The 26,343-nt window shown below is 37.7% G+C and overlaps 2 protein-coding genes across 3 annotated transcripts; one reads left to right on the plus strand and one right to left on the minus strand.

The window, feature by feature from the left end:
- The first annotated feature begins 143 nt into the window (after nucleotides 1-143).
- On the plus strand, nucleotides 144-22,451 carry rassf8a (Ras association domain family member 8a). Of its 2 annotated transcripts, none has more exons than XM_084397871.1 (5): nucleotides 144-250; nucleotides 12,328-12,531; nucleotides 16,121-17,085; nucleotides 19,804-19,948; nucleotides 21,123-22,451. In XM_084397871.1, the coding sequence occupies exons 2-5, from the start codon at nucleotides 12,429-12,431 to the stop codon at nucleotides 21,242-21,244; spliced, it is 1,335 nt and encodes a 444-aa protein (XP_084253997.1). In that variant the 5' UTR covers nucleotides 144-250; nucleotides 12,328-12,428; the 3' UTR covers nucleotides 21,245-22,451. The 2 variants fall into 2 exon arrangements, with proteins under 2 accessions (XP_084253997.1, XP_084253996.1); XM_084397870.1 differs by lacking the exon at nucleotides 144-250 and adding an exon at nucleotides 1,468-1,770.
- Nucleotides 22,122-24,945, minus strand: LOC311283459 (cytosolic 5'-nucleotidase 1B). Its single transcript, XM_084397872.1, has 6 exons — nucleotides 24,653-24,945; nucleotides 24,420-24,539; nucleotides 24,198-24,330; nucleotides 23,248-23,370; nucleotides 22,989-23,152; nucleotides 22,122-22,866 (listed from the first exon to the last, which is right to left on the minus strand). The coding sequence occupies exons 1-6, from the start codon at nucleotides 24,665-24,667 to the stop codon at nucleotides 22,594-22,596; spliced, it is 828 nt and encodes a 275-aa protein (XP_084253998.1). The 5' UTR covers nucleotides 24,668-24,945; the 3' UTR covers nucleotides 22,122-22,593.
- Nucleotides 24,946-26,343: the final 1,398 nt, after the last annotated feature.

Here is a 26,343-nt window from a genome sequence, read left to right on the forward strand (position 1 = left end):
CGGAACGTGTACGTGCGTACGTCAGCGCGTATCTGCATTCTTATTGGATGTATCGCTTGTCAGTCACGATTAGATCATTTGCATACGGTGTGCAAGAGCCAATCGTCTATGATTATCGAATAATACAAATTACCCGCCTATTTATTGTTTGACTCGATAACGTTACTTCACTCTATACATTTTTTCTTCTTCAATAACTTTAATGAAAATATAGTCCAGTGATACACAAAATTGGAACACAAAACTCAAAGTAAGGAATATGGGGGAAAATCCAACAACAAAACACGTATTGTATCACTTATTTTATAATGAAAAAAAAAAAAAAAAATGCGACGAGCAAAAATATTGGTGTATTTACAGCTTACAAAGAAATGTTTTAGTTTTAGTTTTATGAATTTATATTTTAGGTGAAACAATTAAAACACAAAAGACACAAGGGGTCAGTATATCTATGGGTTTGTTTGTGTAAAGTTGTTTTAGCTGTATCCAAACGTTTAAATAGATTTTGTTTCATTATTCTGCTGTAAATTATTACTACAATTATTTATTTGTTTATTTAATGAATTACAAACAATGAACATGACAATAGTCGTTTAAAATATTGAACAAATTCAGACAAGTAGAAAAAGAGAATATGCAGTATGATATTTAAAATAAATAATGAAAGTAAAAAAAAAGAAAAAAAAGGAATAATAATAATAATAATAATAATAATAATAACAACAGAAAAAGAAAAGCTGTAAATTATTATTCAAACCGCTTCTGAAACTCATTGACTCTTGCTTTAAAAATGATTTCAAGCTTTATTGTTCTGTTTAGAAAGCCAATTAGAGCTTATAGCATTGTAAGCAGGTAAGCAGTAGCATCCTTTTTCTTTTGTTTGTTATAATCTTGTACTTGTCCTCTGGAACTGTTTTATATTACTTTAGTTACTTTGTATTTTTACTTTGAATGATTATGTATCATTGTATTGTTCTGGTTCATGGCATTAATATATATATTTCTATTAAAGATAAAAAAAAGAGTTTAAAAAAAGCAACTTGTTGACGTCATTGTCATGTGTTGCAAAATCCTTTTCTCAGCACTGCAGAATGGCCCAATCACCGCGTGATATTAAGGCATTCTTTTAAATAGAGGTTCCGTGGGTTGATTTCTATTTCTATTTCCGTTTGGAATCCTAGGAATTTAAATTATGTAAATTAGTATGCAAATAAATACAATTAAACAAAAAAAGTTTAAATCAGATCGTCGGACGTCAGGCGCCCTCTTGAGGAAGTGCTGCCGCCCACCAGTATTCACACAAGTCCCACCTCCTTGAACAGGATGAGCCAATAGGAGCCCCTCAACAGCTGCCTCTGATTGGACAGATAATGGGACATTCGCAAGACGCACCAATCATAGCAAACAATGATCAAATCGAGGGCGGGACTTGAGAGAATACGGCGAGTGAGATCAGATGGTCGTGTTTTCCACATATTAGCACGGATGGAGCTGCAGCACAGCGAGGAAACTTTTTCCTGTGGGGCGGCGATCCCAACGGATGAAATCCGCTCTTTTTCTCAGACTTTTGCGCTGTGAACGAAGACGAAATACAAGAGCATTTCATTTATATTTACAGAGCTTTATAGTAAGACTTAACACAGGACAAAAACCTGAACATTATAGTGTCCTTTAAATTATTGCACAAACTTTGGTCAATGTAACATCGCCTCGGACAAAAAGTGGATACAAATTTTTCTACATTTAGGCAAAAAAAAAAAAAAAAAAAAGGTAAGAAGATTTCGCATGCGGAACAATTTAATATTAATAAATGTAAATGACAATATAGTAGTTATAGCCTAGTTTGTGGTCTGTCCATCATGCGCATTCAGCATCACAACCTTAAATATTTACAGTGTACAGCTGCAGTCTTAAATTTGATCTAAAGTTTTATCAGCGGATTATGGCTTGTATTGTAAATTCGTTGTTATTTAACTAAAAACAGTATTAAAACAGCACGTCTTTAGTATTCTGGATACAAAAGCATCATATCCATTAACATAAACACAAAACGCGAGTTTACATTATGAGCTCAGGTTTTAATACTGCAAGACATCCTATTTAGTACTTTTAAGTCCTTTATATGTGGATTCAGTGGTTTGTTAACCAGTATACCCTACATGTGGTTATATAATTTATCTACTTTTGTTGTTTTCAGCTTTTCGCCACATAATTATGTCTGATTATTAATATTTGAAGAATCAGTCTGCTTCAGAACATCAATATTTGTAGGACTTTTTCCATCTTGTTTATTTGACAGTATCATTTCTGGACCAAATCAGCCTGTAATCTAGCTAATTATACATGTAACATCCTTTAAATTTGTGCAAATTAATTAGTATATTGAAAGTTTAATGGTTCATTCATCATTTGGTTATTTGTCTTTTATATTGACCGCAAAATACTCTTTTATGTTTCCCTCAAGTATGCAAATGCTTCACAGTGTGTAACTACTTTATTGAAAGTGGTACGATGAGAGATTATTAATAAACCACTTAGTCACGTTGACACTTCATCTAGTACCCCGTAACTCAGTTTTTGGCTGGTCCTTCAAAGCTAGCCTGCTGATCACAAGCATGGCAAAAGAACAAAGGCAGTATTATATCCAGCTAAACGTGCCATCCAGATGTTAGCGATTCTCGACGTCCTAGCTGTGGGTGCGGAGGGGGGGGGTCGATGGATATTCTCAAGTTTATTAAAGCACAGTCTCAGCTGAGACTCAACAAACTCTTGCTGGTATGTAGTTAAATACCACACTAGGCGGACTTTTCTTGCCATCTAACGTCCTTAGAGAAGCGCTTTGTTTAAAACCTGGCATGGTTTATTCCCTTCGAAAGCTTTGTTTTCCTGTTACCTTCCATGAAAGCACCTCATTGTTTTTACTCTTACAGAGGCTAAATGTGCCAAACTACATGAAGGAATCAGGCATAGCGAAGTATACTTTAGGAAACCCAAGGGATTTAGGAGTAAGATTTGGAGATTTCACTGTGAATTCTCTCACTTTCTTCTAAACCCTCAGGTTATTGTTTTACTGGGGTGGGGAAAAAAGGTTTGTTTTTCTTCCTCCGTCGTCCCAGATGGGAGATTCGGTGAGGACACAGTTCTCCTCTGTGTTTGGCATATGGGAGGTCTTTCAAGGTCCAGTTTGATTGTGTTTTTTTCTCTACTTTGCGTTTGTTTTGCACCTTCATTTTCCCTCGGGAAGCAACTAGATTCAAAACACGAGGTTTAAATATGTAGCTGTTGTAGCTCATATAAGAGAATACCAGGGGGAAAAAAACTATACCTTTAGTATCAAAATGTCTTAGCCATATAACTTATGTAAGATTAACATAACTTCATGCGAGTATTAGAGAGAGCAAGAGGGAAATAGAAACGTCTTATCTCCTTCAGTGGCCAGCTGTGTGGAATGTGTAACCTCACTCTTATCAGTTTCCATGGTGTCAAATCAAGGCCCAAGTCTTCGGATAACCACCTGCATGCCTTCAATGCTCCACAATGGCTTAGTCACTTGCTAATCTTTTTAGTAACTTCACAATACAGTATTAGACGCTTAAAGGGATAGTTCACCCACAAATAGAAAACTCTGTCATTATTTACTCACCTCATGTCATTCCAACCCTGTATGACTTTCATTCGTCTCTGGAACATAATGGAAGATATTTTGAAGAATGTTTCAGCTGTTTATGTATATATATTATGAAAGTCAAATTGGACCCAAAAACCTCCAAGCTTCAATAATGGCTCAAAGGTAGAAGGAAGGTAATCCGAAGGACTCGGCTGAGATATTCCGAGTAGTTGGAAGCAGCATGACTTTCTATGAAGAACAGATCAAAATGTAAGGCTTAAATCACTCACACATCAAATCAAAACATTGATCAACCTCATACCTAAATGTCTTCTTTGGCCACGTACGTTGAGGTTTGACATTCAATTTTGATCTGTTCAATCATATTAAGTGATTGTGTAACTTCAGAACAATTAGAGGATCAAGTCTGGATTAATTTCATGCCACTTTTATGTCCTTTTTGGACCTTGATGAAAAGTTTTCATCTATCTATCTATCTATCTATCTATCTATCTATCTATCTATCTATCTATCTATCTATCTATCTATCTATCTATCTATCTATCTATCTATCTATCTATCTATCTATCTATCTATCTATCTCTTTCCCATGCCATCCATCCATCCTTTTCTCATGCCATCCATCCATCCATTCCTTTCTCATGCCAGCCATCCATCCATCATCCATCCATCCATTCCTTTCTCATGCCATCCATTTTTCCATCCATCCATCCATCATCCCTTTCTCATGCCATCCATCCATCCATTCCTTTCTCATGCCATCCATTTTTCCATCCATCCATCCATCATCCCTTTCTCATGCCATCCATCCAGCCATCCATCCATCCATCCATCCATCCTTTTCTCATGCCATCCATCCATTCCTTTCTCATGCCATTCTTCTCTTTCTCCATCCATCTATCCATCCATCATCCCTTTCTCATGCCATCCATCCATCATCCCTTTCTCATGCCATCCATCCATTCCTTTCTCATGCCATCCATCCATCCATCCATCATCCCTTTCTCATGCCATCCATCCATTCCTTTCTCATGCCATCCATCCATCCATCCATCCATCCATCCATCCATCCATCCATCCATCCATCCATCCATCCATCCATCCATCCATCCATCATCCCTTTCTCATGCCATCCTTTTCTCATGCCATCCATCCATTCCTTTCTCATGCCATTCTTCTCTTTCTCCATCCATCTATCCATCCATTCAATTTTTATGTCATTTTTGGACCTTGAAAGTTTCCATCTATCTATCTATCTATCTATCTATCTATCTATCTATCTATCTATCTATCTATCTATCTATCTATCTATCTATCTATCTATCTATCTATCTATCTATCTATCTCTTTCCCATGCCATCCATTCATTCTTTTCTCATGCCATCCATCCATCCTTTTCTCATGCCATCCATCCATCCATCCATCCATCCATCCCGATATTTCTCTGAGTGTTTTCACTCTTTGAATGGTTTCAGCCGAGGCCTGCAACTTATTATGGGAGAGTGCATAAATTGGTAGTAATTACATGTAGCATGGTAGCTAATGCAAGCACAAGCAGAATAAAAGGTTATTCCAAAATTGCTCAGCAATAGTAGCGACACGCTATCATTCCTCGAGAATTTAGCTCATTCTCTCTGGTTTTGGATAGACACTAATGCTGATGCTTGAATCTTGTATCATTTGCTTTTAATTTGATCCTTTCCTCAGACTTTAGGGTTTAGCTCAATTGATTCTTAACAACCAAAAGTAAGGTTTCATAACACGTATGTAAAGTTAACTTCCCATATGAAGGAACATTTGGAGGGTATATTTCTATATTAGCCTTTATGCAGTTGAAGAAGAAAATGTGAGCTGCCGTACAAAATATTTAATCCTAAATTTAATTTTGGATTACAAGTTTGTTCAAATCACTAACACATATGAGCTATAATAAGTTCTGTTTTTATTAGCAAGCACCTCAAAATTATTCTCTAAATCATGGACAAAGCTGAAGAGAAAAATGCTTGCCAAATGCTTTTAATAAGCAGGTTGAAATGAAGTGTGTTGTTTATATTTACACACAAAATTGGACAAGGATTATAGTTAAATTGGCAGGAAAACATTGGGTATCTTACTTCAGTGATTCCCCTAGGGAAAATGTGAATGCCTGAATCATATGAAAATTCCTGAAAGTATGAGCAATGATAAGAGGATATTACTCAGTTGAGTTAATTTGAGATGTGCACTTCAATAGTTAGCCGTAGAGACCATACAAAAATCACTGCCAGTAGAATTTATACCTGTTTTCTGTCTACAAAAACAGCTTTTCCTTCAGCGTTTCCTTCACTCCATACTAATGGTCTGAAAGCAACTACAGTATAGATAAAAGAAATAGACATAAGTAGTTTATTAATGTGATATCCTGAGATGTTGACAATTCTTTGTCCTATTGAACACTATAAATATATGCTGTTTTGGCATTGTATCAGTCAAACTCAGTTTAGTCTTCATGTGGGATGATGTCATCATGATGAAGTCAGAGTTGGATCCAGCAGTGGAGTCACCAAATGGACAGTCGTTTACTCTAGTGCTTCATTATGACATGCACAAATGGTGCTTGATTGACTTCTGCAGGGCTCATTTTAGACCGACTAAGTGATCACTTGTGCTCAGCATGATGTGCAGATGTTTGAATGGAGTGCTTGTGGTTGGGGCGGCAATCAGATTTAACACAGTCTCTTCCTGATTAAGATCGGTGACCTGAACAAAAGAGTTCAAAATGCCCAGTGTAGCTCCAGTACTTCTCAATTTCCGCACTTGACGTAGACATATGCTTGTGTTTTCATGACATCCACTAGAATTTAGGGCAGAGGTTGTGTTATAATTTATCATAATTTGTCACTTTTAACAGACAAACTTTGTCTGTTCAGACATTTGCTTCATTGGATGACTGTGGCTCTTTAGCCTAACCAAGCTCTGTGTTTCAGGTTCTTGGCTTTTTCTTTTTCTTCTGATCTTGTATTGTGAAAAAGACAACAAACACTATGGTCTTGTGATCTCATTTGTTGTTACTGAGGTGTCATTGTTACAGAGGTACACATTTTGATGTCACATCTTGTACTGACAACCTCGGTTCCCTTGTGATTTTGTAGTCAAACATATATGCAGCAGACGTGAAGTCATCCGTTAACTGGGCTTCCTTGCCTCAGTGATCGCTCCTGGAAAAATGTCAAAATACAGCGGGCTGCAGGCCACTTTTGCATTAGCAGGAAAAGAACACAAAATGGCCCCACAATGCATCTGACTATTGGCTGCAGGACTCCATCTGTTGTCGTGGACGCTAAAGGGCAGTAAAAATGAAGGATAAAGTACTTATCTGCTCACCGAAGGGCAAAATGGAAGGAAAATGATATGCAGCATGCAACAAACGTCGCATCTTTGACATTTGTTGAGTATCTCACTCCTAAATAGTGATGAAGAAACGGCAAATGCTACATGACAATTCCAAGTGGGACATTTTTTATAGATTTGTGGCCCAATATAACATGTGATTTGAATGTCCTCGCATTTGGGAGTCTGGATTCTGAACTATTCCAAGCCCTGTATAAATCAAAAATTAGAAATTTGGCAAGAACCCCATGGCTCCAGTTGTAATAAAACATATTTTTTCCATTTTGGCTCAGACAGAAGAGCTCTTATGGGGGTTCCACCGCACCATATGTCTCTTCACTAAACCAGAGACACTCAGTGTACTGCCTCTTTTACTTGAGAAGGCACTTTGTTGTCTTTTGGGTAGTGCATGTATTTGTGCATATAATATTGGCTTGATTATTTGAATGCAAAGCCACACAAAATTATTATATCTTGTATGTAAATGATCGGTTACTGTAGCAGAAATGGTAGAGCATGGCGATAGCAAGGTCATAGGTTTGATTCCTAGGAAACACGTAGTGATAAAATGTATACTGATGATAAAAACTGTAAGCTGCTTTGGATAAAAGCAGTTTTGTTTTTTAATCTCAAGCTAAATTAGCTATTTTTAAGATGAATTATGAATTACGTGTTCAAGTTATACAAACCTTTAAAAAAATGTCTTTGTCATTGTCAGGTTTGGTCATAGTCAAAGCAAGACAATAGAGATTCAGAGAAACAAACACTTCCTTAATCATAAATCCAATTGATAACACGTAGGAGAAACTCAGGAGATGCATAACAAAACTATGTTCAATATAGAAGTGACTGAACACTGAACAAAGATAACTAAGGGCTGAAATACATAAAGAAACAAGGATTGGGAACACAGGGAAACAGGAACAGATCTAAACCAAAACACAATGGCCCCATTTATCAGTTTAAATGTGCAGAAATCACCTTACGGCAAGGTTCACGTGTGATTCATGAAACATTCGTATGCTGCCAATCCCATTGTATAAATGTGGGGCCAATAAATGTCATTTTAGGTTATGAAGCATCACCCCTAGAGTTTACGACATGGAGAATCATAACCCGGCCAAGAAGAGGAAGTAATCTCATGAAAAAGAAATGTATCTTACTCCAAAAACACCTGTTAACCTCGTAATTGCAAACCATTAATTAATTAATTTTATTATATTAACAATATTTTAATCATTCTTTTTTTTAAATTCTCTTTCTCTCCATGAATATAGCTAGGGTAGCTGGCATGGCGTTAAACTATAAACAAACAAATAATTTAGATTTTTCAATTACAAAGAATCTTCAACTGAAGACTTAAGTTTGTGTGCAAAAAATATATTTTTTAAAAACTGTGGTTTTTGGCTACTGCAGTGCTTTACTTTCCAGTGCAGTGCCCCATAGAGTCTGTAAATCATCCCTGTCCCTCCTCTGGAGCCAAACTCAAAGCTCTATAAACATAATGACCGAATGAAGAACAAAAAAAAAAGATTTGTATTGATTTTAGAACTTCTTCAAAGAAATAGGGAGAGTGAAAGACATAATTGTTTGAAAGTAGACTGTGTAATCTTGTCATTTTGGCATGTTAACAAAAAAATTGCTTGATGTATAACAGCTTTTTAAAAATATTAATGAGGGGAGTTAAAAAACAAAGCAGCAGCTTTTCAAACAAATAGACTAAATGCAAAAAAAGTATTTCTGCACCTAGTGGCACCAAATGAAACAGCTGGTGAATTTTATTCGATTTTTATATTTTTCCAATTCTAATAGTCTATAAATCTGGTGCTGTCGATTTAACATTAATTTGATGTGTTACAGTGTTTATATATATATATAAAATTATTATTATTATTATAATTTTTTATAATTATTTAATCACTAGCTACTGTTTCTGTAAGTGACCTTGGGTTATAGCAAGTAGTGGTGTAGTAGTTCTTTGTAGTAGTGGTGGTGATATGACGTTCTTTAGACTGGATAAAAGATGAAAATGGACTGAACAGAGGGCAGTGGAAGTGTTTGTGTAACACGAGAGGGAAAACCTTAATTTGTGTTTAAAAACGATATTTGTTCCACTGTCATCGGGCTGAATCGATTCCTCTTTTTTTAATATGATCTCTCTAGCTTTGACACCATGAAATAACACAGTAATTAGGCTAATGACATGACAGAGAAATCAACCTACAAACTCGTACCTTAGAGAACAATTAAAAAACTCCCAAACGGGTGAACACCTTCTCTTTCTAGCTGGCTCCATGTCTACTATTGTAGTGTAGTTCACGAACTATAGCAAACCGAACACTCCGACTCACTGTCTCCAACTACTGGCAACCCTCGAGTTCGAGAGGGGGTTTGACACATCTTATAGTCGAAGCGTCCCAGCAAAAGTGAACCCCTTCTCAAACCACTGCACTCAAATGAGGCTTCGAATGTCACCGGTGATGTTCTCAACAAAAGCTTTGAGGCTTTGGTAGGCGTAACAGCACCATGGTATTGTCTTTGATTAAATGAAGCTACGTTGATTCTTGCCTTTTGTAAATCTCTGTGATTTTGATCCTCTGCTCCTCTTCCCTTGCCTGCACTGAGATTGTGTGTCTCAATTTATTTTTCATTTGGAGACAAAATTGGGCTAATATATTATATTAGCTCTAAACTATATATTCTAGTTGTGTTATTGCACTATTGGTGTGTCCTCTCAATTCATTCTTTTGGTTCCACTCGTCTTGTGCCTTTCTGATTTGTGAAGCTTGATTTACGTTGAACGACTTTGGATATTCCTCTAACTGTTTGCCTTGTCTTATTAACAGCACTGCTTCAATAAATCTCCAAATGGATCTTACGCCAGTCCCAGATGTGAAACGTTTTCTTTGCTAAGAAAATAAACTGAATTTTCTCTGCAAAGCTGAAGATCTGCTCAGGCGTGCATGTTTGCCAATCCATCGTCCTAAAATTGTACCTGTTCGCAGAAGTAGGAGGAACATAATGTCAGGTCCAGCTGGTCTCACTGCATCCAGTGGGACGTCCACACTGCGGCCAACTGTTTTTCATGCTATCCTCCTCCTTCTTTTCGCACCCTCGGCACACCTCCACAAAAAGCGCGGATTTATGGCCAATTCATTTCTTGGAAAATATGCTATTTTAGGAACGTGTGAGTTGTTGTTTCAAAAAGACTGAATCATCTCTTGTTTAAAAAAAAAAAAAAAAAAAGAGCTGATGAAAACTAGTCCAAAATCTGAGGAAGGAAATGTGTCCATCTGGAAGCACAGAGGTCTCCTGCTAACAGCACAGTCGTTTCCTTTTACAAAGGTTTCCTGATTAGGAAAGGCTCTCTTTATAAAACTCATCTTTGTTCCTAGCCAGATGCTTTTCAGATTTGTAAAGTTAATGGATATTATACATTTTAGTAAACAAAAAAGGTCAGAAAATTGTGAAAGTTCTTTTAATGTCTTTCTAACCACAAATGCTACTTTGATACTTCATTAAAAGTAAACACTGAGTTGAGAACAGAGAGTACTGAACTCTTGTTGGGAATCAATCGTAAAAGAAAATAAATCAGCAAAAGAATAGCGTTAAAGTGGTAGCTCACCCCAAAGATTGTTTTGTCATCATTTACTTACCCTCATGTCGTTCCAAACCCATTTGACTTTCTTTTGCTGTTATGTTAAAAGAAAGTACTCTATACAAGTACATGTGTTGTGTTTTTCAAGTACTCTGGTGCCTTACAAAAGATTTGTGTGATGAACAGACTTGCTAATGAAATACCAGTCAACATGGTGTCTTTGACTTGAAGAGGCCATATTGTGCCCTTTTACAAAGTCTTGATTTTGGTTTTGGGGTCTACTAGAATAGGTTTTCATGCTTGAATGTTAAAAAAAACATAATTTTCCACACATTTTACATTGTTGCAGTTCCTCTCTTCCCAGTCTGTCAGTAACGCTTTGTTTAGTTCTTGTCTCTATGAAGCCCCTTCTTCCGGCTATTGGTCGGCTGGATCAGTGTGTTGTGAGTGTGTTGTGATTGGCCAAGTGTTTTGAGTGTGTTTGGGAAATGTCACCCCCCTGACCATAACCACAAGTTTCAACACACTACTAACACAACTCAACCAAGCCTCACCTCTATTTTTGTGCATGCCTTGGGCGGGAATTATTTACGAGGAATAGGCCTATTTTGATGCGTTCGTTCCCAGAAGAAAACTCAAGATTACAATGGAGGCGTTTCAGGGAGTTCAGAAACAGAGTATAGGGAGTATAGAAACTATATCAATGACCACTGATATAGAAAATAACTCCCTGCCGTATCATGAGTCCAGCAGGCGTAATGATATGACGCAGCGCCTGAAAATAGTCCCCAGCTCTGTAACTTCCAACGTGACCGGGACTAAGTTTGTCTAACCTATTAGACCTATTTTCAGGCGCCTAGTCATATCATTACGCCTGCTGGACTCATGGTACGGCAGCAAAGTTTCTTGATTATTACGCAGGAATGAGAGTATAGTTCCTAGCCATATCAGCCTAGAAAATCGCAACTTTTCATTTTCCGTCGGTCTTAGTACACGATGCAACTACAGAAGAGTCAAGTTTTAAATAGGAAACATATCTAAACTCTTTGGTCATTTTTTTGAGAGAGATGCTAATGGTCTTGTCCGATTCAATGATCTATGCTAGGCTATGCTAAAAGTGGTACCGCCAGACCCGGAGATCGGCTGAATGGATTCGAAAACGGTAAAACTCAACTGTTTAACTCTGGGGGAGTTGTAAAATGAGCCTATTTCCAAAAAAAGTGGAGTATCCCTTTAAGAAAGTTGAAAATATAGCATATTAGATCCTGTTTAAAAATGAACAAATTTCATCTTCACAAAGCCAGAACCATTCTCTGCAATCCCAATTTTAGAATGGGGAACTCGAAGGCTTCGAAAACATCACATCCTTGAGTCTGTTGTCAGGAACTTAAAATTTTTCATGACAAAATGTTATATTGTGTTGATTTGTGTTATTCTGTATACTTTCATTTGCAAAAAAAAAAAGAAAAAAAAAGCCTATAGACTAAACACGTAATTGACGTCATCGTTTTCACAGATTCACATTTTTGTAGTTTACACGATGATAAGGGTGTCATTTTCAAAACCTTGTACTTTGAAACCCATTTTCAAAGTTTCGTGTTTTCAGGCCACCAAACCGCATAAAAAGTCTTCCGTTTTTAGTTGAAACCGGTGTCGTGTAAACGGCCCCTGAGGCAGTGAGATATGTACATATCTTACCAGGTGTTTCCTAACCCTTGTTGTACATTTGCAGAGTTGCCGTGAGGGGCTGACAGCTGTAGCGCTGGACCCTTGGAGCAGAACGGAATGACCTCACAGACCAGCAGCCCCAGACCCTGCAGAGTTTGACCCGGGATGGAGCTGAAGGTGTGGGTCGATGGAGTTCAGCGCGTGGTCTGTGGGGTCACAGAGACCACAACATGCCAGGAAGTGGTCATTGCTCTGGCTCAAGCCATTGGTAAGGAGCCTCAATTGCTCCTTTAATATAGTCTTTCATGTTTTAAGAAGTTGTATGGAACATTCAAATCATCACCTTTATATATATATATATAGCGCTTTTTACTATACAGATTGTTTCAAAGCAGCTTTTACAGTGATAAACAGGAAAATTAGCAACAACGATGCAAACAAAATTCAAATCTGCTCTAATCTCTAAAAAAAGACAATAGTATCATTGATTGAAAACTTTCCAAACTTGTATGGCTTAACAAACTGGACATTATCAAACTTGAACACTTAAAGTTACATGAAACAAATAATAAAACTGATTTAACCTAATTGATATTCATGATTGGAAACATAAGCCTGGTTTCATTACAGATTTGCACAAAACTTTTGGGATTTTTTTTCTTCTAAATGTCAATAAAAAACTATTGACGGCATTTCCATTAACCGATGTTATGCGATTCTTTTTCTCCTCGTGATAAGTCATTCCAAAAATCATGGCACCGCACTAGCCATAATTTTTAATCGATGGAGACGTAGACGTGTTATCCAAGCATTAATGGCAAGGAAAGCCCCTTATACTTGGGAGCGGCCACATATAAGGTGTTTCTGGGTGTTTCTCCCTCCTATCTGCTTCGAGGTCTTGATAAATTGTGGCATTTCTTTGTTGTTTAGAATCCAATATTCCCGTAATTATTTTGTCTTTAATGAGTTTAATAAAGAACTCTATCTCGTCTTCTGTCCAAACATACTGCGTCATCTTTAAAGAATGATCGACTTTTACGTACGCCAGGTGACCAGTAAATGCGGGAAAACTGTTTCCATTGTAGTTTTGCGAAACATTCCTTTTCAAATTGCTTGAAAAACCACCTCATGCGAGCATGAAAACTTTGCGTGTTTTTCCACTGGGCATATTTTCAATTTGCGCAATTTGAAGGGTAATGGAAATGCAGCTATAGTTTTAAGTAGCAGTATTTTACTAAATATTTATTTTGCAACAAATAAGTACACTTGAAAGTCTGCACACTTCTGCTAAGCAGACGTCTACCTAACAGTCAAAAGCGGCCTTACATCACTGAAGTGTGGACTAAAGTGAGGGCTTAGAGTGCCAATTGGGACAAGCCTTCAAACGAATAGTTCAATGAAATGAATCATCTGAAAAAACTGATTCACTAAAATGAATAAGGCTTCCCAAAACACAAGGAGTTGCACAATATGACATTAAAAGAGTGATAAAGAATTCTGTCATGCTACTGCTATTTGTTGAAAAAATAGGTCGTTACTGGAAAAGAGCTTTTACTACCAAAAAAACTACTCCCCAACAGTGGAATGGAAGACTATATTGCTGACACAGATGCCATAAATTCTCAGTGATGCTGAAACCATCTGGCATCCAGGTTGATCATCATCCATTTTATAATTGAAAAGAAGATTAAGTATAGGAGAGTTTGTATTGGCTTGAGACTAGTTGAACAGCTTGTCTTAAGACATCAGACATATTTTAAGGAGTTTAAGGAGAGGCACAAGTTAATTACATCACCAGTGGAACCCAAAGCAATTTGTTTTTGATTTAAACCTGTCTTGTCGACGTCACCGTTTGATTCTATTTTCAGCTGCACTCAGACTGGTATAATCTAAGGGCCCCCTCTTGTATTAGTGTGAAACGCACTGGCGCAACCAAAGTGCCCGCTGACATGGAAAATCTGACTCATTCTACTGAAAGAAAAAACTCTCAAGAACACCTCGATCCTCTTTCACAGTTTTGGGAATAATGCCTATGTTTTTACAGAGGGTAAATAGTACAAAAATTCATTGCTCACTATTTCAAACACAGTATATATTCAAATAAAGTGCTCTAACCATATTAAGATAAATGATTTGGTGGTTTTGCCAAGTAGCAAATTATATGGTAGTGGAGCAGAGACGTGCAGAGAGTTCAGGGGCTCAAATATAAAAAGGGGGAATCTATCAGTATAATTATATATTTATACGTAATTCCGCATCACCATTTTGTGTGTTCTTGACCTACATTTCACATAATAGGCCTGTAGATGGCACTTAGATTTAATATAACCAACTAGGATAGTTTCAGCAAATAGTAAATCAATATTCAGCACATAAATAAGAGTAAATGAACACTGGTTAAAATAAATGTGACTTCTAGTTCTGCAAGGTTTTGCGAAGTGCTTTGTAGTCAATTTACATCAGATTTTTAAGCTACGCAATTTAAATTGTAAAAAGAGATAAACCGCAGATCCAGATTGCTCCACAAATGCAAAATGTCCCTTTCTTGTCTTTTTTTTTTTCTTTTAGCTATTTCACCTTTGTTTAAAGGTGACATATTATGCTCCTTTTCACAAGATGTAATATAAATCTATGGTGTCCCCAGAATGTGTCTGTGAAATTCAGCTCAAAATACCCCCCAGATAATTTATTATAGCTTGTCAAAGTATAGCTTGTGTGTCCCTTTAAATGCAAATGAGCTGCTGCTCCCCGCCCCTGTTCAGGAGACGGGCGATCCTTTACACAAGCTTCGGATACAATAACAAAACACACAAATTTCAAAAATAACAGTAGCGGAGTGCAGCCTTACAGAGAGACGTTTCTGAATGGTTAGTGGATATATTTATGTAGTTGTGGAGTTACATTGATCTCATCGAGTCATCGAATTGCATGTCCCGTCATATAATATTATAGGTAATATTATAATAAGATCCCCTTCCTACGTCAGAAGGGGAGCAAAATCTGATTGGCTTATTTCTTTACATGCTTGCAGAGAAAAGCTTACCAAAACAAAGTTACTGGGTAGTCACTTTTCACGTTTTCTGGGTTGGTAGATGCACCAGGGACCCGATTATAGCACTTAAACACAGAAAAAGTCAGATTTTCATGATATGTCCCCTTTAAAAAAAAAAAAACCTGAAAAAAGACAGTGTCTATGTAGTTTTTAACCGATCTATGAATAAGACCAAGAAATGACTCCCCTTTATATTGTCCAATTAAATTTTTGCTTGTTTTTCCACATCACGATTGGTTGGTGTATTATACATGACAAATGGGCATCAATGAATTGTGTAATATTTGTAAATATGTAAAATGTGGATTTTTAATTGAATCGAGACACTAGCAAACCCTGAGAGAGCCATAAATGGTTGCACGGTTCTCGATCGCTTTTGTAAACAGACTGTGTGGTCACAGTTTTGAACATGCAACTACTGACATAAACTCCTTGTAGCCTATTTTACTTTTCCAGTGAGCAGATTAATTACAACAACAACAAAAATAGAGTGAATTGTGGTTGGCAAACAAGCGTTGTCAGAATGCCCATCTGTCAGTCAAGCCTGAAGCAAGATGCAAATCTGTAGCAATGCATTATGGCAACAAAGTCTCAGTATGTCCGACAGCAGATAGATTAAAATAAAGAGTAATATTCCAACTTTTGAGCTATACGTTACTGTTTTGTACAATAACAACACTGACACCACTAGATAATAAAATAAAAGTCATTAGTCAGCGCAACAAATTACTGAGTGCAACTTTCATATCTATGGTTCCAATCTTAGTCTTACTCAGCAATGCAAACGGTATTCTTTTTTTTATAGGTCGCACAGGACGCTACACACTGATTGAAAAATGGAGGGACACCGAGCGGCATCTTGTTCCTCACGAGAGTCCGGTGGCCTCTCTGAACACGTGGGGGCAGTATGCCGGTGACGTGCAGTTTATCCTACACCGCACGGGCCCCTCTCTCAACGAGTACCCCACAACTGAAGGTCTGACTCCTCGGGGCCCAGAGCGAGGCTTGCATCGGCAGAGCCTTCCACTGATGGCCAAGCTCCGAGCTCCAGGTGACCGTTCCCTCCGTCGGCGCGAGCCACGGCGCAAATCTCTGACCTTCACCGGCGTGCCCCGCAGTCTGAGGGACATCCTGAGTGGAGGCAGGCTTGGCGACAGTAGTGCCAAACAACGAGAGGTTTTAGTGAGAAGTGCCCACAATTCGCCGTCAATGTCCCCTCGCTTATCAGGCAACCGGATGGAGGATCTTTCCCAACTGGTGAGGCTGCAAAGGGAGACTCTTTCCGTTCTAGACAGCAGGATGGATGCATATGAGGGAGAGCTTCGGATGTTGACTGAGAAACGAGTTGGACTACAGGATGGTGAACTGTATGTGAAGATGACAGAGGAGGTTTCAAGGTTGGAAAAGCAGGTGCGAAAGAACAAGGTAGAGATCGAGGAAGAGGAATTCTGGGCAACTGAGCTCCAGATTGAGCGGGAGAGCGAGAGGCAGCTGCAGGAACGAATCCAGGAGTTGAGCAGTCGGCTGCGCAGTTGTGAGTTGGATCTGGATCAGCGGCTGGTGTCTCTGCAGGGTGTACAGAAAGGGATAGAGGCTCAAAGGCAGCGTAAGGAGACCAGGGAGACACAGCAGGCCAGTGAAGGGGAAGTGAAGGCTAGACTTCAGAGAGTGAAAGCAGAACTCAAGGCTCAGGCTCAACACACGGCCCAGCTTGAAAACAGCTCAAGAGCTGTGGACCGCTCACTGGCTGAGTCGTGCAAGAGAATGCAGGTACGTCAAGGTTAACTCAATAAATGTAGTAATCCATATGAAATTTTAAATATAAAGTTGAAGAGCACAATGGTAATCAATGGTCTTGTGCTTCTGATTTCTGCTATAAAGACAAGCATTGCTTTTCATTAGTGTACGTTGCATTCTGGCTGCAAGGAAGTCTACAATACCCGGATTAAACTATTTTCGATTTCCGTTCGGGTTAGTGGCAGTTGTTCAGCTGGGGCAGGATCCCCCAGAAGTACGCAATTTTAAAGGGATACTCCACTTTTTTTGGAAATAGGCTCATTTTACAACTCCCCCAGAGTTAAACAGTTGAGTTTTACCGTTTTCGAATCCATTCAGCCGATCTCCGGGTCTGGGGGTCCCACTTTTAGCATAGCTTAGCATAATGAATTGAGACGGACAAGACCATTAGCATCTCTCTCAAAAAAATGAACAAAGAGTTTCGATATTTTTCCTATTTAAAACTTGACTCTTCTGTAGTTACATCGTGTACTGAGACCGACGGAAAATGTAAAGTTGCGATTTTCTAGGCTGATATATGATTTGGAACTATACTCTCATTCCTGCGTAATAATCAAGAAACTTTGCTGCAGTACCATGGGTGAAGCAGGCGTAATGATATGACGCAGCGCATGCCGCCTGATAATAGGCTACCGAGCTGGAGACTATTATCAGGCACTGCGTCATATCATTACGCCTGCTGGACCCATGGTACAGCAGCAAAGTTTCTTGATTATTACGCAGGAATGAGAGTATAGTTCCTAGCCATATCAGCCTAGAAAATCGCAACTTTACATTTTCCGTCGGTCTTAGTACACGATATAACTACAGAAGAGTCAAGTTTTAAATAGGAAAAATATCGAAACTCTTTGTTAATTTTTTTGAGAGAGATGCTAATGGTCTTGTCCGGTTCAATTCATTATGCTAAGCTATGCTAAAAGTGGGACCCCCAGACCCGGAGATCGGCTGGATTCCAAAATGATAAAACTCAACTGTTTAACTCTGGAGGAGTTGTAAAATGAGCCTATTTCCAAAAAAAGTGGAGTATCCCTTTAATTCAGCCATCTTTGCTCATGGGCACAAAAGCTGGAATACACTACACAACTTTTGCCCAGAGTTTTACCTCAATTTGCAGTCTGAGTCGACGCTAGCTGCTGAATGTCAGATTTTGCTGATTTTTTAGCTCCAGACTATGAATCCATCCAATCGGAGGATATCAAACATGTTTTTAGCCAATTTTAGAACACGTTTTTATTTATTTTTTTATTTATCATGCGTATGAAGCATAGCAATGAAGTGCATTTTCTGTGTGAGTTTGTTGTGTTCGGAATGACCCGAAAGTCTGTTAGTGTGTGAATCTCATAAGTAAGTTATTAGTGTAGTTTTTCTCTGTAACCATTTACCAAGTCAACAAGTTTATGATGCCTTGTATTTTAAAATCTCGGTTTTAAAAGTCAGGTGATGTATTGTAGCCTTAAAGGGTTAGTTCTGTGAAAAATTTAAATTCGGTCATAATTTACTCACCCTCATGTTGTTCAAACCCGTAAGACATTCTTTCAACTTCAGAACACAAATGAAGATATTTTTATGAAATCTGAGATATTTCTGTCCCTCCATTGACAGCTACGCAACTACCACTTTGATTGCTCAAAAAGTTCATAAAGAGTTTGTAAAACTAATCCATATGAATTGAGCTGCTTAGTCCAAATTTTCTGAAGAGAAATGATCGCTTTATATAATGAACAGATTGAATTTAGGCTTTTATTCCCATATAAACATTCAACAACTCACACATCAGTTGTAGTAAACGGAAGCTGTGAGAACCAATGAGGTTCATTCTCGTGTTACACAGCACGTTTGAGCTTCAGCAAGAACCAATGAGGTTCATTCTCGCTACGCAGCACGTTTGAGCTTCAGCAAGAACCAATGAGGTTCATTCTCGCTACGCAGCACTGTTCTCGCGCGTCAAGCACGTTTATATGGAATAAAAGCCTAAAATTAATCTGTTCATCTTATAAGCGATCGGATCTCTGCAGAAAAGTTTGACTAAATTGCTCAACTCATATTATTTCTATGATCTCTTTATGAACTTTTTAAAGAGTCAAAGTGGTAGTTGCGTAGCTGTCAATGGAGGGACAGAAATCGCTTCGATTTCATAAAGAATATCTTCATTTGTGTTCCGAAGATGAACAAAAGTCTTACGGGTTTGGAACGACATGAGAGTGAGTAAATGATGACAGAATTTTCAATTTTGGGTGAAATAACCCTTTAAACGTGTTAACAATGGTGTTTAATAGCATTATCTGAAGGCTCCACAAGAACGTGCAACCAAAGTCTTTCATTAGCGAAACCTTAGCCAAACCTTGACTTATTAGTGTCCCCCGTCAGGCTTCTCAAGTCATTAAACCAGCTAAATATTCATGCCGGTTGACTGGCTTCAATAAATGGTGAACTAGACTAACACCAATCTGGCACTAACTAGCATAGAAATGCATGCTGGTCTTAGCTGCTCTTATCAGCAGGGTTCTGTCTAAAACTGTGATTGCTGTAAATACAAAAATGACGCATGTGTTTGGATTCTTGAGATAATTTTGTGGAAGTGCATTGGAGAATTGTTACTAGCCAGTTGTTATTGCATTGCTGCAGGCTGAATGCCAGTTGCAACACTACACAGACATTTCATTAGTACCATCTCCTCCCTCTTTCCACCAGGAGAGTCACTATGAGCTGGAGCAGCTGACTAAAGAGTTGAGGCAGGTAAACCTACAGCAGTTTATTCAACAAACAGGCACCAAAGTCACGGTTCTGCCCGTGGAGCCTGGCGATGAGGACTCTAGCAACACAAGAGAAGATAAAGGTATCTGTTTTACTGACAACATATCCAAAGCCCCATATCAAAACCAAATAGTCGGTGGTTCAGAATTGCTCCATACAGAATGGATACTGTTAGCTTTCAGCATGAATGACGACAATACCTCAACCATAATGAGTAATGAGTGCGTTTTACAAGTGTCATTAATAGCAAGAACACATCTGGTTTCAATTTAGTGCAGTGGCAAAACTGCAGGCCCTTGTAATATCTGCTTTTTAAAAAATAAATAAATAATGGGTTTTGTGGGTAGGACAACTAAAGGTTTTTTTTTTTTTTTTTCTGTAAAACCATATAAGGCTGAAGGCGATTCAAAAGCACTGCTGAGAGTTGTGCCGTGACAGATTATAGTTGCAATGATTGACTCAACAGTCCTACCTCTGTTATTTACTCTGTCTAGTACAAAAAAAAAATGTTATTTCTTTTTAACTTTAATGACGTCAATCCTGGACGGAGGGAAAAAACATTAAAGTTGCAAGCTTTCTGTTTGTACATGTCACTAAGTTCAAAGTGATTCCTTTTTGTTTTGTTTATATTACTAATGAAAAGTGCCCCCTTGTGGTTGGAGATTGTATTGTAAGTGTTATTCATGCAGTCGTGGCCAAACAGTTTACACCAATGGTGCCCAATCCTGTTCCTGTAGAGTTACCTCTCTGCAAAGTTCAGCTCTAACACAACTGAACCAGCAAATTAAGATCTCCAGGAGCACTTGATGAATACAGTTGGATCTGAACTCTGCAGATAGGTAGATCTCCAGGAACAGGATTGGACACCATTGGTTTACACTATCCAAAGGCTTGGCTACATAGGAATGAAATATTAGCCTGCATACTACTTTTTGCTATCTGATCAAATGATGAGTCATTTGTCACACTGGAAATGCATCAAGTACATTGCGGGGTACTGTATTTCACTCAGTGTGCCCTGTCGTATTTGCATATTTCATGTACTCAGAAAAGTGGCATTCTATGCATTGTGTATATATACTGCAGAAATAGTAGTATGATATTCATAACAAGCAACTGTTATTGTAATAAAGAAAAGATGTATGCAAATATTCCCATTTGTCCTTGATTATACTTAATATTCTTAAGATCCCTGTTAGTGAAATGAGATATTAGACAACGTTCTTTAATAACATGTAATTTATTTCCTTTCCCAGACTTCGCTGCATTAACTGGCTCACTGAAACGTCCGGGTTTATCTTATCCTGTGGTTGGCAGCATCCGTGGACTGCATAGTCCAATCTCCTCAGGTTTGAATCCTGAAGGCATCTACGTTTGAGCACCATAAATCACTTCAGATTTTTAAAAACCTCTCCCTATATGTTTTCGGCTGAATTATTTTTATTCTTAGCTACAGCAGATATTCTCAGCATAAAGGAGAACCAGTGGTAAAACCCCTTTCAAGTAGTTTTTCAACACTTGATCACAAAGAACTGCATACCATTTCAAATACAAACAAAAGTATTCGGATCACTGCAGTGTCTGCTATTTGAAAGTGGTACTTGTAGCCTTGTCACACAGAAACTATCAGATGAAGGATGAATTACTTTGGAAGCTTAAATATATTTTTGTATTATTATTTTAGCCTCTGGAAATGTTTGTATGAATGTGCAACTTTCACAATTGTGTTTACTGTTAAGTAGTAGAGATCAATCCATGATTTCAAACCTGTGATTTTACGTTTGTTTTGTTTTTATGCATTTCATACTGTGGTTGATTTTTATGTTTATCAATCTGTAAGTGTTTTACTATGTTGAGCCAAAGAACAATCACCTATTTTAGTTGCAATATGTTACTGCAAAATGTCATACTCCTTGCTTTACTTTAACCAATGTCATTATCGTCAATATGTGCATAAAATGTTACTGATATTGAGAAATACACAAGTATTATTGCTTGAAATGTACTTTTACTCTTAAAGGGACAGTTCGCCCAAAATGAAAATTCTCACCCTAGTGTCTTTCCAAACTTGTATGACTTTCTGTCGAACACAAAAGGAGACATTTAGAAATATGTATCAGTGTTTTGTGACTTAATTTTGAGTCAACTATATCCCTTTAATATTATTACATATGTTTTACATAATTTGTTTCAGCCAAAAAATGAAATCACAGCTATTTAGCTGACAGTAGTGCCTTACTGAAATTCAACCGAAGCCATGTTAGGATCAAGTTTAATGATGGTGCAAGCATGTTAACTCTGTGAATTAGATTTTGGTATTTTCAGTGTGTGTGTGTGTGTGTATATAAAATCTGTTATGATGTTTAATGCTCAAATTTTGCTTACATGTTGTCTTGTACTTATGGCTGCATTTGATTTCAGTAGAGTTTGGGGGTATCTAAACTTGTTTTAAATTGTTTCCTACAGTATGTGGAGTTTGCTAATTGTCAACCATTTACTATATATATTTTTTGTAAACAGTTGATATAAACCCCTGAACATCTATATATAGCGATGTGAATCACTATTAAAGCCAAATCACCTCGTATGAATGCTCCTTATTTTACAACATAATCCTTTTGAGTAATAAATACAAAGTCAAGTGTAACAGCAAGAGAACAGAATTGGCACCTGATTAAAATAAAAAGGAAAGCCACACTTGTGTGTCCAGCCTAGTGCTACTGACTCTCAGGAATGGGAGGAAAAGTCCCACATGTTGTGAAGGCCACCGTCCAACAGTATGTGAGGTTTAACTACAGACAAAATGGGGCTGCAAGGAGCCCCAGCAAGACAAAACGCCTCGTCCGCATCCAGACCCCATTCACGAAGAGTTTTTAGGGCAGTGGCACAGATGTTTCGAGAGCCCCACACGGTTAAGACACAGGTGCAGAGAGGGCTGTTCTCATGCCCGAACCTCCTCCTCATATGACCAATCAGAACGGCAAATTCCTCCATACAGATCTGATAACATAAGACTAGGTTAATAAGACTAATGGTCCTTAATTTAAAGAAACAACAACATAGTATTAGAGCAAAAAATATGACATATTAAGTTGTAGAAATACAGATATTACACGATTTACCTTTGCTGCTTTGAAGGTCTCTATTTGGGTTTCACTGAATCCAAAATCTGAAAGACTATCAAGTGTATCCTCAGAGAAACCGATAACATCACCTGAGAAAATGACTTTCAGCTTATTGAGGATGTGATGATCAGCCTGATCATACAGCAAAGCAGCTGGAATTCCTAAACTCAACACAATGTGCAAACATTAATGTAAATAATCCTGCAATAACTTTAATTTTTTTTGTAAAATGGTCATGCATCACGAGGTGATCTACCAGTATGCAGAGCATTATAGACATCATCCCTGTCAGTAGAGACGAACAGCTTTACTTTGTTTGATTGAAGAGTATTTATGAGTTCTTCCTTTTTGCAAAAGTAAAATTTGCCTATTTCTAGACCTGGTGATAGAAAAAAAGCAAAGCAATATTAGCATATAGCGTAAGAAATAAGCATATATTTGAACAAAAATTGCATAAGAATAGGGTGCAAAAATATACATTTTTAAAGTATTAACAGCACAAATCCAATGTTTTTATTATTAGTATTATTATGAGACATCTTAGATATGCCGATAAATTACACAACATAAAAATAGCATGAAAATGTGATAATCACTTGCCGTGAAAAAGTGATTCTGGCCCGAATTACTTTTAAATATGTTTCACATGTTACAGAAATATTAGACAATATCTATAAAATAACAATTAATAAAAAACTATAAAAATCAAATAAAATCTGTAACAGGTTTGCAAATATACGGAGCCCCTAAGGCGACAATCTTTGCGTTTGCAAGGAAAACCTTTGCGTTCCCTCACATAACTTTTGTGTTCTTTGCAAGAGAACGCAGTTTCTCAAAGGGGAAGAACGCACACATTTTGTGAGCGAACGCAAAGTTTCTCGGGGGAACGGAAACATGTTGCAAGCGAATGGAAAGTGTCTCTGGAGAATGCAAACATTTTGTGAGCGAAAACGTTTTCGGGGAACGCAAACATTTTGCGAGCGAACAGTTTCTCAATTCTCAGGGGAACGCAAAAGCATTGACAAATAATTTTTTCTCCCATCTCATATTTTTTTTTCTTCCCAATGTCCCTTTAGGGGCTCCGTACAAATAGGAAGGCTGAGTAATATTAAATATTACACATTTTTAGTTCCACCTAAAATTAGGAAACATTTTATAGGCCTATGTAAGTGCCATATTAAAGTTGCATTGCCAAAGTGAACTTACCATAATGCTTTACGCTCTCAACTATCTTAATTTTGAATTCTTCTGAACACTCCTTTGCAATGAGAATCACTTCAAAAAGCAAAGATTCAGTCTCGTTCTGGTCCACAAGTCTCTCATTCACTGTTTGCACAGCCTATTTACAGCAAACATGTCAAAATCATGATAAATCTCATCTGAATATGGCCATGTACAGTCTCCAATGACTGTATTATTATTAAATACCTTAATAAACGTGAATGCTCCGCCTTTGGGAAGTGCATCTGTGTTTGTGGACGTTGAGAGTTTGTTCAAGTCAAATAGGTCATTATATTGCAGCGCAATCATAAGAGGACCTGTGCAAATCTGTAGAAACAGAGTAGATTAAGCCATGAATGAGTGTAAATCAAGCGCATTATGAAGTTACGTCGATTACTGCAGCTCTCACTAGCAGACAGTGTAGTAACTTCTGACTTTACCTTGTTATCCTCCATTCCCTTCAAAACATCCGTCCTTCGCCTACGTTAACAGATGCGGAAGTGAAGAAAATCTTGCGACCGTAACGTCAACAAAAACAAAACAAACCTGCACGTAATTTAGCATTACATGGACACTTATCAAAGGTGTTTGAAATGACGTAATTAAAAAGTGAAATGTGTGTGCATGTACTTCCCGCCAGCAGCACTGTAACTGGTGCTGTTTCAACATTCAGTGTGTGACTGTCACCCGCCGCCGCCTCGCGCTGCGGAGCGGCACAACATCAGGCGGATCCGGGCGGATCAGCTTTCGCTTTATTAAAATACCCTTAATTAAAAAGCTGCATCTTTCCACGCTGTCATTTAAACAGCCATGATACTGATTTGGCAAGAGCAGAAACTAGCTTTATTTCGAAAGTAGGGTATATATATAACTAGCCTTTCAGTAAGTGAGTCAGATGTTGATTCAGTAACCACACCTATGGATGATGCAGTAGGCTTATCCTCCTGGGACCCAGGAATAGACTTTTCGACTTTTCTAGTGAATTTCTCTGACATCATACACGTCACATGTCTCTGGGTGTCCTGTAAAGAGCACATTCAGGGATTTTCAGAGATACCAAATGTTTGGAGGTTTCACCATGAAAACAACTTCCCCTTGGTCTTTAAAAAGGTCTGACATTAATTTAGTGATCAAATGTAGGAAATATGATAATATATTGTAATTATAATTTAAATCGGACTACTTTTCAAATTGTATTTCATAAACCAACATCTCAGGAAAATGTTATGGGGTTTAAAAAAAAAAAAAAAAAAAAAGGCTATATACTTATCTGTTACAGAACAGGGCATTGATTTCATACATGTCCACTGTAGAGGACACCAGGACTTATATCATGTTTATCAGGCATTTTGGGAGACACAACAAGAGAATATGGAAATAAATTATACATCAATATTCCTATGAAATATTAGATATTATTATTAAAATGTTGCCAATTATTACACTTCTTTTTTCATTAAATGTTGCTCCAAGAACACATTAATGTGCAAATTAGATACATTGTATTGCATTGAATGGGAATATTAATTTATGGCCATTTTACCCACATATTGCATAAAGTAAAATGGTGTATCAATTCCAATGCAAGATCTAAACTCCCAATTGTGAGATAAAAAGTTGCAATTATCTTTTTCATTTTTGATTCCGTGGCGTAGCTACTAAACAAGTTCCCATAATGCAGCGTTTTTTATTCTTTGAAAAATTCCTCAGAACGATTCAAACTGGTCGTGAGTTCGTAGGCATTTTAAACGGTTCATAAAAAAAAAAAAAAAAAACATTTCAGAAGAGTCGGTTGTTCGAGAATCGAACTACACTTTGCTGTGTAGCCTACTGTTTGTTTTGATTCACACACACACACACACACACACACACACACACACACACACACACACACACACACACACAACTGCTCTCGAATAGACTGGTTGCTGCTTATGTTTGTTCTTGCTGGCAGCAGGGAATAGCAGAACAAATGTTTTACCACTCTGGTAAAATATCGTTTTTTGTTTTGTTATTTCTATATATTATATATATAGATAGAGATACAGATAGTCTTCTAGCCATATAGTGCGAGGAACAGCAGGCCGATATTTACACTCCACCCAAAAATGAAAATTCTCTCATTCTTTTC

Source organism: Rutilus rutilus (assembly GCF_951802725.1).
Source record: "Rutilus rutilus genome assembly, chromosome: 23".
Classification (NCBI taxonomy): domain Eukaryota; kingdom Metazoa; phylum Chordata; class Actinopteri; order Cypriniformes; family Leuciscidae; genus Rutilus; species Rutilus rutilus.

Bases quoted from the DNA above. Each gene is read 5' to 3' on its own strand.
- LOC311283459 (XM_084397872.1), bottom strand. The intron at 23,371-24,197 runs GTAAGTTCACTT...TTCTATCACCAG, and splicing joins TGAGAGCGTAAAGCATTATG to GTCTAGAAATAGGCAAATTT. The intron at 23,153-23,247 runs GTAGATCACCTC...TGTTGAGTTTAG, and splicing joins CTATAATGCTCTGCATACTG to GAATTCCAGCTGCTTTGCTG.
- rassf8a (XM_084397871.1), top strand. From the start codon at position 12,429: ATGGAGCTGAAGGTGTGGGTCGATGGAGTTCAGCGCGTGGTCTGTGGG. The intron at 12,532-16,120 runs GTAAGGAGCCTC...TTTTTTTTATAG, and splicing joins TGCTCTGGCTCAAGCCATTG to GTCGCACAGGACGCTACACA. The intron at 19,949-21,122 runs GTATCTGTTTTA...TTCCTTTCCCAG, and splicing joins CAACACAAGAGAAGATAAAG to ACTTCGCTGCATTAACTGGC.